The 16791-nt window shown below is 41.7% G+C and overlaps 1 protein-coding gene across 1 annotated transcript in view; it reads left to right on the forward strand.

Moving 5' to 3' along the window:
• The window catches only part of ASZ1 (ankyrin repeat, SAM and basic leucine zipper domain containing 1), a 295162-nt gene that overhangs the window by 65411 nt on the left and 212960 nt on the right, over window positions 1-16791 (forward strand). Inside the window, exon 5 of the mRNA XM_030217097.1 lies at window positions 11871-11982. Coding sequence (XP_030072957.1) covers window positions 11871-11982 — 112 coding nt within the window. The remainder of the gene's footprint in view (window positions 1-11870; window positions 11983-16791) is intronic.

The following is a 16791-nucleotide window of genomic DNA, read 5'->3' on the forward strand; positions in this document are numbered from 1 at the left end:
ATAAGGGGGCTCTGAAGTAGTTGTTCTAGAACATGTGGCAGCCCACTTTCTCATTGTTTCCTGTATAACTATGGGAACTTCCTTTTGGACATCCCATTTTGGAGATCCTCTTAGTTCCTCTCTTTTAGTTCTATCTTCCTTTCTCTAAGGCCACTCAGTGACCTAGTTCCCTGGGTTTGGTGATGTAGATATCTAGGATCTGCTTAGTGCAGCTGGGCTTTGTTTCAGTGTAGTTGGATTCTACTTGCATTTGTCCCTGTAGGCTCAAACCATTGGTTTTTCAGGGTTGTAGGGAGACTTTCCTTATGGAGTTCTGAGCTTGAATGGTCTTGGAAATCTGGAGATCCTCCTCCCTAGAGCCCTAGGGCCACCATGCTATGGTTTCTCAGGCTCCTACCAGGATGGTTTTCCAGGTCACTAATTCTGGTGCTTCTTGGGTGGTGTTCCAGATAGACCTTTGTTGTCATACTGTTTAGGTTCTGCCTTTTGGTACAGCTTAGAAGTTTCCAGCAGCCTTTGCATCATGGTGGATGTACTTTTGAGTTGGTAAGGAAGTCTGCAGGGCACAGGAAGGAGAATATGTGACCAGGGAGGCTAATTTGGATCTCCTTCATTCTATTGCTCAGTGGGGATTTTATCAGCAGCCCAAGTGCTAGGAGACTTGCAACATTGGTACATCGAGCTGGGATTTTCAACCTAGCCTTTGAGGCACACCCAGCCATCAGATTTTCAGGATATCCACAAATAAATATGAGAAATTTACATGCACTGCCTCTTTAGTGTGCAAATCTGAGGACTGGATTGAGAACACTGCTCAGATTCAGCTTCTTTGAGTTTTGTTCAGGATTTATGATGGTCCCTTTCAATGTGCTGTGAACATTTGCGTTAGATCAGTTATAGCTCTAACGCAGCTCTGAGCCTCACAGTTAAGTCCGTGTTAACTCCTTGAAGTGTAAGAGTTAGGAAGACTGGTTTAAAAAAAAATAAATAAAATAAGGGCTAAGACTGGTTGGCTTGAGTCTGTAGGCCTCTTTTCATGTTTCTGTGGTTGCTCCTGTGGGCCTTGGGTCTGCTGTATTGGTGGAGACTATTAGATGTCTTGGGCTATCCCTCCCACTCAGCAGGGCTCTAGTTGGGTACTGGAAGTGCTGCCAAGTTCATCCTGCAGTGGAAGAGGTCACAGTCTTATTGTTTCACTTCAGGTAGTCAAGGCTTGTTTCTCTATTCTCCAATGACAAGCAGGAGGGTGTGTCCTCACATATGGATGAAGTTATCCAACAGACCCAGCATGAAGATGCTCCCCTGAAGCTTTTGGCAGCAGAGACTTCATTAAGAGGCCAACTGTTTATACCGAAATTGGCGAACACCTTTACGGTACTATGTAAGCCACATTGAGCCTGCAAATAGGTGGGAAAATGTGGGATACAAATGTAACAAATAATAAATAATTGGAAGAGGTTTGTTGTCTGGTGTGAAAGCAAGGCCGTAGATTCATTCTTGTGATCTCTTGGTGACAATGAAGGCCCTGTCTCCAGATGTTATAGTGCTGGGGCTGGGAATAGTTTACTTGCTAGAGCACATCTGCGCCCCTGTTTGGATTTTGCAAGTGATTTAGATGGTGTGTAAAACTGAGTAGACTGTAAAAATCAGATCTACATTCAGGGGTCTTACAGAAGGAAATAGGGGACTGGAAAGCTTACAATCCATAAAAAAGGAAAGAAAGGTAGAAGGGGGATACCACAAGAGGAGGGTAGTCAAATAACAGTGCTGCTCTTATTCTTCAAGAGAAACCAACATAATCGGTTATAGAGATGTAAATAAGCTAGTTTGGTGGTGCTAATTATGTGTTGGGCACAAAAGCCTGATAAAAAAATGTATGTTTTTAACAAGGACTTAAATTTTTGCAGTGATGGCTTGAGTCTGAGATACAGGGCAGGAGGTGTAGGGGAAGGTAGTTCTAGAGTGTAGGAGCAACTACATTGAAGCATGAGGTCCTATTGGTGTCTAGGTAAACACGGTGAAAAGAGGGGATGTTACTAAGAAGGTGCTGTTGTGACAGAGAGCCCTCGAATGGGAGTATGGAATAAGATGGCTGGACAAAAATGAAGGAAGACCAGAGGACTGTATTTGATGCCATAAGACAAAAGTCTTGTAGTGGATTCTATAAGCTATGGGAAGCCAGTGTTCAATGATGAGAGGAGTAAAGTGATCATATTTTTTCCATCCAATGAATAAGTTTGATAGTGGTATTTTGTATTGTAGTCTGTGGATTTGAATATTTGGAAGGTCCGGAAGGACCCTATAGAACATATCTTTCTAAGGGTAAAGAAACAGGAATGATAGGCTACTGTCCAGAGTAAAGCCTAGGATTTAAATGGAAGAGTTAAAAGGGAGGGGAGCTCTTTAATAGAGAAGTGAAGTGAACAACCGGTTGTGACGAAAAGGTCATGAGTACAGACTTGCTAATATTAAGTTTGTTTATTCTCAGTAAGCCAGTCTGCAAATGCATCTAGCTTAGCAGAGTGCAAAGCAGAAATGGAGGAGGAAGGAGAGTCCAGCAAAAAAGTTGAATATCTATAAAGATGAAACCAAGCGACTGAAGGAGAAGGGTGAGAGTGATAAAAAAGATGTTAGAATATCAGTCCAAGAATTGATTCCACAGCGCATCCTTTGAGCTTTGGTATGTCCCACTCACCTGGACTTATCTAGCAAGATAATGAAGGTGAAACTTGTTCTTACTTACTAATTTCTTTCCTCGAGTTCTGCTAGACCGGTCCAGGACTCACCTAGGAAGAATGCAGTTGGATCTTCCTCTTTTGTTATATAGTGGCATGGTTAGATATTGGTTATCCTGCTCTGACTCTTTCTGGGGCTTGGTGAAACTGATGGAACTGATGCATAATGAATTTTTGTGTTGCTGTTGTGTACTGTTGCATTAGATTGTCCCATTATAGTGGTTATCCTTGCTGGGGTGCTATATCATAGCAACATACCCCAAGGAAGGATAGTTCAAAGTAGTGCTGTCCCATCGATTAATTCATTAATACTGTTCAAATGTTGTAGATCTGCTTTGTCAATAGTATACTGGTGAATTCCACACTTTTTATACTGTGGTGACCTCATTGAATTGCTAGTAGTCACTGCCTCCCATCTGTTGGTTAGGGCACATAACCCATTCACCTGGTTTGGTCTAGGAGGACTCAAATGAATTTAGTAGATAAGAACAAATGTTACCTTCTGTCAGAACGTTCAACTTTCGTGCATTTATTTTCCACATGGCCCATAGAATCATGTTTCTCTTCCAGATCTGAGTGTTTGAAGCAGAAAGTCTGTCAGTGCTCATCATTTTGTCACATGCTTAGCTTATTTTCTTATCTGACTAGTTGATATTTTCTTCGGCAGTAGGTGCTGCTACTTCTTATGCATGTTATGATGTATAAAAGGTCAGGCACATGAGCTTTCATAAAGTGTGTAAATTAATGGAAAAGAGGATTCCATAATTTGTAATGTTTTTTTTTTTTTTTTTTTGGAGGGGGGGGAGGGTATTTAGCTCAGACCTTTATTTCATTTGGTAGCTAAATGCAGGTTAAGTTTAGGTACAGTAGGTATTTCTCTGTCTCCCAGAAGACTCTTGATCAAAGCTTATACTTGAGACAGTGGCAGGTTGTGGCTTGCCCTATATCACGAGGAGTGCAGCCCGGTTCCCAGCTTGCAGTTGTAACCACTAGGCTACTCCTCCACTCTATTACATTTATTTACTTTCTGAAATCTGGTGTACCTGGATCTTTATTTTGGATTTGGATTTCAGCCTTTAGGATGTTTAATAGTTTCTGGAGTACCTGTTAACTTTATATTTCTTGTATTGAGGTAGTGCAATTGTACTGTTGACTTTTGGGTACAGTTTGTGTATGTTAGTATACATGTATTATGTACTCCCTCGTTTGTAGATTTTGTAGAACATTCAGTGCCATGGTAAATGTAAGTTGTCCATTTTTTTCCTGTGTGGATTTAAGAGTTGTTGTTCTGTCTTTCCAATCTCCATTTGGCACAGGTCTCTTAGGTGTCATATTTGGTCAGGCTGTACTGTTCATTAATAGCATTGATGGGTAAACAGAGCTATAAAAATGACATGTCATACTTTTAATATTAGGTATTTACAGTTTTTATATGGTCTGTACAAAGACTAAATAAACAGTTAAAGGTACAAAAAGTTAAATGGGAAGGGAATTTGACAGTGATAAAACGAAGATTTAAGCATTCTGCTAAGGTTTTATTAGATTTATTGCACACTACTCCATCAGTGCTGAGTCTGAATCAGTTGAAAGTTAAATTACTGACTACATTTAACCCTACACTGTAGTTGAAAACACAATATCCTATCGTTGAGCAAGCCAGTGTGCCTGTTGAGTCCTTATATCTTTACTTTGAATGTCTTTCCCAAGTGGGTAGTTGTAAGGTCCTTGAAAAGACATTATTTTGGTTCCTGCTTCTCTGTGAATGTAGCATACATGATCCAGTGCAAAATATGGGATAGGTCTTTTGGCATGAATGTCTTTTGATACCACTAATTGTGAATGGAGCCATAGCCATGCCGACAGGCAAAGCCTGGAACTGAACATGAGGGCTCAGAACGGCCAAACAGAGAAACCGCAGATGATGGGGCCAAAGAGGAAAGAAAAGAAATGCTTCCTAAGGGAGAAGTGCAGGGAAAATTGAAGTGCAGGCTAAATTGAAGTAGCTCTGCATATAGCTAGCTGTCCAATATAATGAAAAGGTGCAATAAAAGCCTTATAGACATTGTAGCAAACAGCTAGCTAGAAGTGCCACAGATACAGTGGAAGCTGGAGCTGGAATGCAATAGTTTGATCAGTCAGACAGCAAAACTAGAAGAGCAGAGCTGCTGTGGGAAACCACCACTGCTAACCTTTGGCACTGTAGCCTAGTGTAAACTGTCCCAGCTATGGAAAGAACTGCTTGTCAAGGCAAGCAATACGAGAGAGGAAAGTAAAATATGCCCCATAGAAAAGGAGCTGAGGGCCACAGTTTCTAATATGATGCACAAACCAGCCTTAAACCTGTGACTTTCAGGCTGAAAGCCAACCATCTTCCGGAAAAACATAACTATTTTGCTGAAGCTACTGCCAGATAATCCGCAAGAAGCGGAGAACTCGAACGCCCCACGGGAGAATACAGGTATAGAAGAAAGTGGGATGTTTGACCACGGAAAACCAAAGACTGGAGAGCTTGATTCTTAAAGCAGTTGTTTATTGATGAAAAAAGACTCATCCTTCCAAGATGTGCCAATCGATGCCTGCAGATGGAGCATGTGATATGTTTGGACAGAAAGGAGTATAAGGAGTATTTAAGGGTGCAGACCACGTCTGGTGCCTTCTTGGTGCGGGTCAGCTGCAGCAAATGCTCACAGTCCTTTTCTAGATTAACTTTAAAAAAGGAGACTATGATAAAATAAGAAGAACGGTTAAAAAAAACTTAGGGGGGCAACTGAGAGGGTAATTACTGTACTGTAAATTTGCTGACACAAAGTTATTCAAAGTCGTTAACTCGCGAGAGGATTGTGAAAACTTACAGAAGGACCATACGAGACTGGGAGACTGGGCGTCTAAATGGCAGATGACGTTTAATGTAAGCAAGTGCAAAGTGATGCACGTGGTAAAGAGGAACCCGAATTATAGCTACATCATGCAAGGTTCCGTGTTAGGAGTCATTACTACTACTAGTTATCATTTCTATAGCGCTACAAGGCATACGCAGAGCTGTACACCATACACAAAAGACAGTCCCTGCTCAAAGAGCTTACTATCACGGACCAAGAAAGGGATCTAGGTGTCGTCGTTGGTGATACGTTGAAGCCATCTGCGTATGCCTTGTAGCGCTATAGAAATGCAAAATAGTAGTAGTGTGCTGCTGCGGCTAAGAAAGCAAATAGAATGCTAGGTATTATTAGGAAAGAAATGGGAAACAAAAATAAGGATGTTATAATGCCTTTGTATCGCTTCATGGTGCGACCGCACCTCGAATATTGTGTTCAATTCTGGTCATCGCATCTCAAAAAAGATATAGTGGAATTTGAAAAGGTGCAGAGAAGGGTGACGAAAATGATAAAGGGGATGGGACGACTTCCCTATGAGGAAAGGCTAAAGCAGCTAGGGCTTTTCAGTTTGGAGAAAAGGCCGCTGAGGGGAGATATGATAGAGGTCTATTAAATAATGAGTGGAGTTGAACGGGTAGATGTGAAGCGTACACGCTTTCCAAAAATACTAGGATTAGGGGGCATGCGATGAAGCTACAATGTAGTAAATTTAAAACAAATCGGAGAAATTTTTTCTTCACTCAACGTGTAATTAAGCTCTGGAATTCGTTGCCAGAGAATGTGGTAAAGGCGGTTAGCTTAGCGGAGTTTAAAAAAGGTTTGGACGGCTTCCTAAAGGAAAAGTCCGTAGACCGTTATTAAATGAACTTGGGGAAAATCCACTATTTCTGGGATAAGCAGTATAAAATATTTTGTACATATTTGGGATCTTGCCGGGTATTTGTGACCTGTATTGGCCACGGTTGGAAACAGGATGCTGGGCTCGATGGACCAATGGTCTTTCCCAGTATGTCAGTACTTACGTACATTTGAATAAAATTCAGTTGTATTTCAACCAGGCTCGGTTGGATATGTTTCTCGCCTGAACACTTCGACTGTGATACATGCTAGCTGCTTTGATTGTGATTATTCTGCTAATTTCGGCTGTATTTCAAGTGGATTATTTGGCAATGCTTCGAGCTGGTCAAGATAATTATATTTTAGCTCAAGAAGTGATGATTTAGTTGTCAGAGCAGAACAAGTCAGCTGTGTTGGCAAGTTATTCTTGGTCTTGGACTTATTCTTGGCTGCTGAAGGTGGTCCTATTATGTACCTTCAGAATTCAGCTAGCCTCACAATTTTGCCATTCAGCTCTGTTTCGGGTCAGGGAAGCCAACTGTGTTGCACAACATAGTCCCTTGACACACTTCCACAGCTGCAAGAGCTACCTGTATTGCATACTTACAGCAAGCATCTGTGTTACGTAACTGAACCAGCTAAAAGGATTGCATTTCTGCAATACCCAGCTGTTTTGTACTTGTACAGCACCGGTGGTGTTACTTGTCTGCACCAGCCAGCAGGTCAGCTGTAACGGCCAGGTAAGTTGCAAAGCTACTTTAGACCAACTGTATTGCACAGTTACGGCAACCACCGGGGTTGCACAACTGCAGCAGATGACTATATGGCACATGTGCACTAGCCACCTGTGTGGCAACTCTGTAACCGCCAACTTGTGTGGCACAGCTGTAGCATCCAGCTACATGGTACATCTGTAGCAGCCAGCTGTGTGGTGCACCTCAGGTATCCACCTGTATGACACACCTGAGGCAGCCGTTTGTGGAGCATAGATTCCTCACTCCTTAATATTCAGCGGTAGTAGCTGACTGTATAGTTCAGTAGTGTATCAGAGCTATACCGCCAATCTGTATGACACACTTCCAGCAGATGATTATATGATCCAACAGTATGATGCATCTACATCACTAGTGACACAGTTGCAACAGCTAGCACTGTAGTATGTTTACTGTGGTTGGCTTGGTTGTGTGGCGCAGCTGCACCAGTTGCCTGCATGCCACTGTTCCTTTGGTTGGTATGCAGCATTGTTAGTGCACAAAGTTCTTTATTCAATAGCCCCTGCATATCTATCTTTGACTCTGCCCTGTATTCCTGCAGAATCCCTTCATTCTGCATATGAATCATGGCTGTCTATTCCCTCGGTGCTCTCTTCCCAGTTTGCAATGCATCTATCAGCCTTTTGTACTGCTCCTGCTTTTTGGAATGATCTGCCTGTAGCATTATGTTCAGCGTTCTTTTTGAAATTTAGATCAGGATTAAAAACTTTTTTTTTTGTTCCAAACATTGGGCTGAGGTTGGCCTTGGGTTTTGGGCCATTTGACTTGGGTCAGTCTTTACCAAGGATGGACTGACAGTGGTCTGGGCCCCAGGGCACTAAGGGTCATGGGCCCTTAACCACCTATCAAAAGTGATTAAACTAGATGGAAGCTAGGGGAGAGGGGCCCTCTACTGTTGTGCCAGTGGTCAGTGTGCCCTATTTTATTCTTTTATTTTATACTTTTTAGTTTGTTTTACTTTACTTCTCTATTCTGTTCTTCAATCTGTTTTACTGTCCTGTCCTATTTGAATGCTGGTGTTCCTTTCTTTTTAATTTTAATTAGTAAGTAACCAGCTTGTGTTCACATGTTTAGGCGGTATATTATGTGACTGTTAATAAATTGTCATTTTCTGTGCATCTGGCTTCTCACAGAATATGCCAGAAAGGCTTTATACATTGTAATGAGGAGATTATTTTTGTAGGTAAGCTCAGGGAGGATATAGATCTGCTCAAAAGATAAGGTAGCAGTGCTTCATATCCTCTCCACTGTCACCACAGTGCTACGTTATTTTTTCAGGAGGCAATGGAATTGGGAACCCAGAAACTACTCTGTTTAAAAAAAAAAAAAAAAGTATTTCTAAGGACCATCATGTCCCAAGCAGTGGGTCTTCAGGTTTTGCCATACTACTGCCAATTCAAAGTTGGGAACGTTTTTCAACCTGCATGTTTTTGTAGTACCATACAGCGCTGTCACCTCTGAAAGGTATTCTAAAATGCAGTTTAGTCAAGGGTGCTGTAATGACAATATGCAATAACTAAGAGGCTGGTGTTAGCTAGCAGCTGAGTGGCTAAGATAGCAAAGTGTGTCACAACCAGTGTTCCCTCTAAGCTGTGCAGGAGTCCTCCAACTACAGTGCTTGGGGGGGGGGGGGGGGGGGGGGGGGGGGGGGGAAGGGCTTAAAGATTGTGTTTTCAATCACTAGGGACAGACAGGTTCCCTGGAATCCTGCAGAGCTTGCCTATCCCTTGCTGTTGAAAATGTGGTACTGAAACAGCCCCCCCCCCCCCCCCCCACTGGCAGGCATGTAAGTGGAATACTGTCTCCACAGCTTAGAGGGAACATTGGTCAGAACCTCAAATATAGTTGCACATGCTACGTTTGGGGTCATGACCTGGATGGATACTACATAGATTCACCATTCTGATGCACCTTAGCAGGGTTGCAGGCGTTGCTGTGGTCATGAATCTGGGGTTGCGGCCACAAAGGTTTGAGCAGCACTGGCTTAAAACTAATTGACTAGATCCAAGTGGATAACTGGATAATCCTAAAACTTGCACTGGTCAGCTAGTTTCTGTCTTCTGAAATACATCATTCCGAGGACCACCCAAAGAAATAAGAGCTATATTTACAGGAAGCTTTCAGTAGCACAAATCCAAATTGATTAATGCCTTAATTGGTTAGATATATGAATTTGACTTATAAAAATGACTATTCTCTTCATTATGTAATTCAGTTACATAACCTTTCTCCATGCTGAGAGTACTGTATAATCTTCATTTGCTGTCCTCATGCAAATAAATTTCAGAGACTTTTAGATTGGTTGAATTTGCATAAGTGGATTTTCATTTACTTAAGTGTGGGCATGCTTATAACTGCAATAAGAGGGTGGTGTTTTGAAAGTGTGGTTGGAAATTAAGTTCATATGTTTCTTTAAAAATGTGTGAGCATAGGCACTTTTCTGATTCACGTACAGTAATTTACGCCAGTTAGAATTATTCATACTCATTTAAGAAGTATTGTTCAGTACTGCTTAAGTGTGTTTAATTCTAACTGCATAAGAAGCCATTTTTCAGATGCAGTGTAAATACATATCTTGTGTATAAAAATGTCTTGTGCAGTCTGAAAATTATACATGTACTTTTGAAGTTAGGTGCCCTATTGAAAATTTACTCTCTCCCCATGCAGTGTTTTAATTTGTCCATTTTATAATTGATCTTTAAAAATATGGGGGGGGGGGGGGGGGGGGGTTCCAATAGCAAATATGTGTAGCAAAAGGGTTAGGGTGCAGAAATGCTTATTCTCTGTGATTTCGTTAAACATTGGTTCAGGAATGTTCTTTTCTCCTGTCTCCTCCAACTTCATGATGATTATGAATTAGAATTCTGTACAATTTGGGCTGGCTTAGTCGGAAAGTCCCTGGTTCAATCCAAGTTAGGTCTTTTGCTTCACTCCTTGTCTGGGGAAGGTATTCAAAGCCCCAGGTGGAGCTGGGGGAAGGAGTCTTTGTCATTGATAAAGGCAATATATATATCTGGTGTTTGGAAAGAGCATTTTTATCATTGTTGCTGTCATAAAACTAGGAAGAGTGGTAGAGTTGGGTCTGCTAAAATTGGAGAGGAAATCTCTAAAGTGGTTATGGTTTATTATACTTTAAGTGCAGTATCAACTGTGAATAAAAGCTCTTAAAGCCAGAATCCAGTGCTGGTCCTGTTTGAGTTGGAAGGAAAAGAGGAAACAGGATTGCAAAGACAGTTTTTTTTTTTTTTTAATAGTCCTAATTCCAAAAGAACCCTCTTGACAATTCCAAGAGTTCCTCTTGATTTGAGATCTGCAAATTTATAACTGAAATAGGAAAGATGTTGGATAATTTGGGAATATTTGTTCTCACATGCTGATATTTATTATCTTAAACCCAGTGTTTGAGGATTATGATGAAACTATTCAAGCTTTAAAACATAGTATACAGTTGGTGGGCAATTGGACCTATAATAACTTTCTGAAAGTTAGTAAGTAAAAAAACTAAAATAGTTTGGTTTGGGGAACATGATCAACCTAATGGTGGCAAGCTAACCCCTGCCCTTGGGTGAGATTCTCCGCATTGGAAATAAGTTTTGTGTATCATACTAGATCCAAAACGTCATTTGAGGCACAGATTAATGATTTGGTCAGGAAAACATTTTTAAGTTATGTCATTATGTTAGCTACATTCTATGAAGTTATTTCTGAGCTCCAGTAATTTTATAATTGTAGCCTAAGCTATTTTATTACCTCAGACTACTGTAATTCCCTTTATACTGACATTTTGACTAAACTACATCAAAAATTACAAGTGCTTTAAAATATTTGTTTTAGATAATCGTTGGGGTGGGTAAATATGAAAAGTTATTGAAAAGTTTACCTTGCCTGTTGTTCACATTAAATTTAAAATTGCTACACTGATTTTTAAATCTTTTAATAGTTTAAGCTTAATTGGTCTTGTTCAGACAATGAATTTTTTATGTAATTGTGAAGATTCCTGTTCTCAGACAACCCTAAGATTACAATATCACATGATAAAGTACGCTTAAAATTTCCTTCCATGGTGCAAAAAATGTGGAATGATAATCCTATTTATATTAAACAGATTCATATTTTCTCTTTTGTAATGCATCAGAGCTTATCTGTTTTCTGTCTGTGTTAATAATTGAATCAATTTTTATTTTACTTATGTTTCACTATTGTTTGGTCTTTCTATAGAAGATTTTCTTGATTGCACTTCACCTTGAATCCATTGTGAAATCAGGTGAAATATAAATCCTTGAATAGAATAGGCCCTTTGTGTATAGAAATGCCCAGTGGTAACTCATTTCAGGTGTGTGTGTGTGTGGGGGGGGGGGGGGGGGGGGGGGGGTTGTTGTTTGTTTTTTAAGTACAATATTGAGTGTTAAAAGAAAATTGCAGGTTTCCACATAAAATTCACAGGTACCTCTGGACAGCTACAAGAATTTCATTATATTTAATGTTACCCACAGATGTCTGCTGTAAAATATTCTGCTTTATAGTTGTGTAATTTGCAATGGTAAACTTAAAATACTAATTTAAATTTTGTTACAGTTAAGTCATATGAACTTGACTGTATGCTGATTGGGTAACCAGATTTTTTTCTTCAATTCTGCTTTTTGATATAGATAAATATACTGTACTGATGGCAGCATGCAATGCTCGATCATCAGAGGAGAAGATTGTGAAGTGTGTAGAATTGCTGCTGTCGAGAAATGCCAATCCCAATGTTGCTGGCAGGTAATAATATTGGAATATGACGTATACCTTGCAACATTCATTATGTATCATGATTGGAAGTTGAAAGAATATATAGTGCCTTGTTAGTCTTCACACATTTATATAAATCTCATATTATGCTATCTTATACATTTCAGAATGTATTAAATAGAAGTTTCAGTGCTGTACACAACGTTCTCTATACTTTAAACATGAAAGAACAATTATAGAAATATTTTAAAAGCAATTAAGAATAAAACAAAAAAGTAATGATTGTATATGTCTAGTCATATACATTAGCACCACACATTGTCTTAAGATCCATGGTATGTTAAATAAATCTTATTTATCCACTCATTGTAGTTTAGCTTATGCAAGTATTCCTGGATGGAGAACAGAGTTGTTTCTATCGCATGATGTGCATTTGAAGCTAAGGTTTAAACATGCTGTACATGGAGCTGACAAAAGAACTCTGGGGTAAAATTATTCAAACATATAGATGTGGGAAGGCTATAAGAAAATTTCAGGGTGTCTGAATATTCCTTGGGGCTCTGTAAAATTCATAATTGTAAAGTAGAAACAATTTAGCATCACTAAACATTGCCTTGATCAGCCTGTCTGTCCAGAGTTAGTAGCTGTGGGTAAAAGAAACAGTTGAGGAAGGTCACTGTGAGACCTGATATCTGGCTGAGACTGAAGAAAAAGTTGACTTATACCAGAAACAACTTATATGGTTGGGGGAAAGGGAGAGGGGTTGCAATTAGGAGCCTGCTGCTGAAGAATTCATATTATGAGTCACACAGCATTTTCTAAGAAACATTTTTGTCTCATTAACCAAAAAAGAAATCTTCTCCCAAGTCATGTTCTTACTAAGCAATGTGTGTAACATAAATACAGCACATCACCCTGCAAACCCATCCCTACAGTAAAGTATGGTGTAGCAACATTATATTGTGGAGATGCTTTGCAGTAGTGGAGACAACAATACTTGCGAACAGTGGTGTAGCCGCGGGTGGGCTGGGCCCACCCGAAATCAGTGCTCTGTAGCAGTGGCTGGCAGGGATCTGCAAGCCTTGCCAGCAGAAGATCTCCTGGCAGAAAGAACACAACATCCTGTAGGTCCAGCAGTTGGCGGGGCTTGCGGATCTCCACCAGCTCAGGTACGTTTTTTGGTTTGATTGGGGGGAAGTAAACTGGAGGGGGCCAAGGAGGGTAGAGAAGAGCTAAGTTTTTTGGCTCAGGCCCACCCTAAATTTGCCTTCTGACTATGCTCCTGCTTGCGAAGATTAAAGAAAAGATGATGCAAAATACTGGCAGATCCTGGAGGAAAACCTGTTCAATCTGCCATAGACCTGAGACTGGGAGGAGGATTCTCTTTTCAACAGAACAATTATCCTAAGCACAAAGGGGGGGGGGGGGGGGGGGGGAAGCAGCAGTGAAGTGGTTCATTAAGAAGAAGCTCAATGTCCATGAGGTGCCCAGTCAAAGCCAGAGCCCAGATCCAGTAGAAAATCTTGCAAGGATTGAAGACTGCAGTCAACAGGTAGTCCTCAGCCAAGTGTTTAAGGCGCAATGCCAAGAAGAATGGCAAAAAACTGAAGCATCCTGCTATGCACTTGGTAGGCACTTGTTCTAAACAACCTATTGTTACTGCTGCAAAAGGGAGAGTTCTACTAAATAGTGTCATAACGTGGGTGAACATTTGACCACTGATCCTTTAGGCAGGCAGAGCAACAAAAGCTTTATTAGTTCAGGATTCATCACAAAGGACTTTATTTCAAATATGTGAGAGCTGCTTTGTCCTGCAGACTATACGGCATTAAACTCCTCCATGATGGCCTCCTCTAATTATGTAAGGAAACCTGTCCTACCTTTTAGGCAATAAGGCATCAAAACTTTCTCAGCAGTCCTTAACAGTGTCTGGGTCCATCCAGGAGGTTCCATCTCTTCCCTCTGGGTCGCTGTTTTAACATATCAGACTTTTATATTTCCTGGTTCCTATTTGTATTTCTGCCAGGTACTTGTCACTTGGATTGGCCACTTTTGGAAGCAGGATACTGGGATAGATGGACCATTGGTCTGATCCAGTGTGGCTATTCATATGTTGTGGTTTTGACGCAATTCTGTTGGCCTGAGTTCCCTGTCTGGTCTTTGTAAGTTTCCCCCATGGAATGTGTTTGAGGAGGACCTGGGTTCTCTTATTCACTCTCTCACATTGTCTCAAAGGGCGTGGAGATTTATACAATCAAGACATTTTGGTTTCTTAATTACTTTTTAAATGTATATATATTTTTTTAATTTCTGAAATGTTTCAGTTCTTAACATTACGAAGCACAAAGGAGAGAGAATCCAAAAGCAAAGAGCACAAGGGGCCTTCAAGATAGAGGTGTCTCAGCTTTACTTATTGATTAGACCTGACACGTCCATGTTTTGGCTATAAATGCCTGTGTCAAGGGTCTAGGCAAATAGACATAAAATAAATAAGCATATTGAGCAATGAAACAATATAAATATAAACCATAAGAATTGTGAAAAATAACAGAAAAATAGACTTGAGGATTCATAAATAAGTGAAACCTTATTTTAAAAGTGCTGTTGAAGGTATGCAATTCTTTCAAGAAATTTATAGTGCAAAATCTGTTATATACAAGGAGACAACATGGTAATGTGAAATAATGAATAAAATGTCACTTAGAAATGTACTAGTTCAGGTGTGCAATATTTGCCAAAAATGTTTTGTGCAGTATGAACAAAGAAATAGTCTAAAATACCACAAACACAACAGAGTGATAATGTGGATGAAAATGTGATATTCCGTAGCGACCCTCCAGACTGGTCAAGATGCTTGGTTTATGCACTCCTACCAGCAGGGGAGACTGAGAACACTAAAACTTTAAAACTGTATAAGCTACCTGCAAAACCCCAAGCAGCCAGTAATTCTCAGTCTCCAGCAGAGGGTAGACGTGCAGCCTGAGTAGTCAGTCTGGTCTGGTAGGCTTAAGAGTTTTTCTTAGCCTCTTTTGGTTAGCACCCTGTACTTGGATCTCTCTGTGTGCTTCGGGGAAGTGAGTCTGGTGGGGCTCAGTTTTCCCCCTGGGGTGTTACACCCGGGTGGCCGGGTCCCTCCCCCTGTTGTGCTCTCCTGAGCAGACAGCCCTGTGCCTCAGTTCCTGTACTGTTGCGGGAACCTTGAGTGCCTTTTGCCCTTGTCAGTTTGCAGCAACCAGGCTCTAAAGAGAACCATCGGTTCTCATTTTGTTTTGGGCTGTCCGGAAGAGCGCCGCTTGAGTTTGTGAGGAGGAGTTAGTAGTGTTTTGTGCTGGGCTCTGCTGCCACTTATTTACATGCCCTCCTCCCTTTCCTGACATGATGTCGGCAGGTGTCAGGCTTTCAAGGTAGAAACTAGGTTCGTGAGCCCTTGGGCCACTGCCGTGGAGCAGCAGTGGCAGGCAAAACCACCCCACACCAGAGACAAGGCAGAACTCTGACAGAAACAGCTAGACTTCACCTGCGCTTGACCGCCCTTCCCCATGAGTTGAACCCCTGGATGCAGGTGGCCGGCAGGACTTACCGGACAGGGCAGGTACTGGATACCAGCTAGGCTGAACAGGGACTGAGGGTCAGAGGGGAAAGGAATATATATGGGCAGCAAGACAGGAAACTGGGCTAGGACTCACAGACAGACAATACTACACAAAGCAGGAAATGGACAAGCTAAAGGACAGGAACTGAAAGCTGCCATGCAGCCACTGAAACAGGGTACAAATAATGATAGACGAGACAGGACTGAAAGCTGGAGAGCAGCCACTAAGCAAGAGACACAGACTAACAGAAACTAGACAAGGAATACAGACCAGAAACAAGACTAGGGAAATAAGCAAATAAACCTAAGCTAAACTACACACAGACTAACTAGAATCAGACAAGGAACTATACAAGAAACCAGACTAGGCAGAAGTGCAACAAAGCACCAACAAACCAGGGACCTTAGACGATGCAAAGGCAAACTCAGAAGGTTCCAGGAGGTAATAAACCCATCAGCAGCTGGAACTCACTGCAGGAATCATGAGGCAGCTACGGGTGAGGCTAGCTGCCAAACTTCAAACCAAGTCTGGAGGGCTGGAATATCTGGACCGGACCAGAAAAAGTCTGGAAAGTCTATGGCAGCCACCGGTTCTGGCCACCAGAGGGCAAGAGGAACACAAACCAAGACACAGGCAGAAAGCATACTGAAGCACAGAGAGGCTTAACACACACAGGTGCAGTATAGTGGAGTAATCAGAGCCATGCTGGAAGCAGCCAGCACACAAGAGACAGAGACAGAACTAACTCAGGAAGAACAGACAGAAGCCAGCTCAGAAGCTGACCGCTGGAAATAAGGGGAGTCCGAGATGGGTCACGACCACAATCGTGACAGTACCTCCCCTTCAAGGCTCCTGTGTCCCCAAGGGAGCTTTCAGGTTTCCATGGGTAACAATGGTGAAACCTATGGAGGAGCTTCAAAACAGGACCATGGTTAGCTGGACTGGAACTTGGACTGGTGTCCGCATCTGGGCTGGACCTGGAACTTGGCTAGAACTCAGCATCTTGGCTGGAGTTGGAACTCAGCTTAGACTCAGCATCTTGGCTGGAGCTGGAAGTCGGCTGGGACTCAAGGTGCGTGGGATATGCATAAAGGAATCCTGTGCAGTAGGAATGGATCCTCAGAAGCTTAGCCAAAATTGGGTGGCGGAGCAGGTGGGGGAAGAGGGGTTGGTTGTTGGGAGGCGAGGATAGTGGAGGGCAGACTTATACGGTCTGTGCCAGAGCCGGTGATGGGAGGCGGGACTG

The sequence above is a fragment of the Microcaecilia unicolor genome, chromosome 10 (genome assembly GCF_901765095.1).
Source record: "Microcaecilia unicolor chromosome 10, aMicUni1.1, whole genome shotgun sequence".
Lineage (NCBI taxonomy): Eukaryota > Metazoa > Chordata > Amphibia > Gymnophiona > Siphonopidae > Microcaecilia > Microcaecilia unicolor.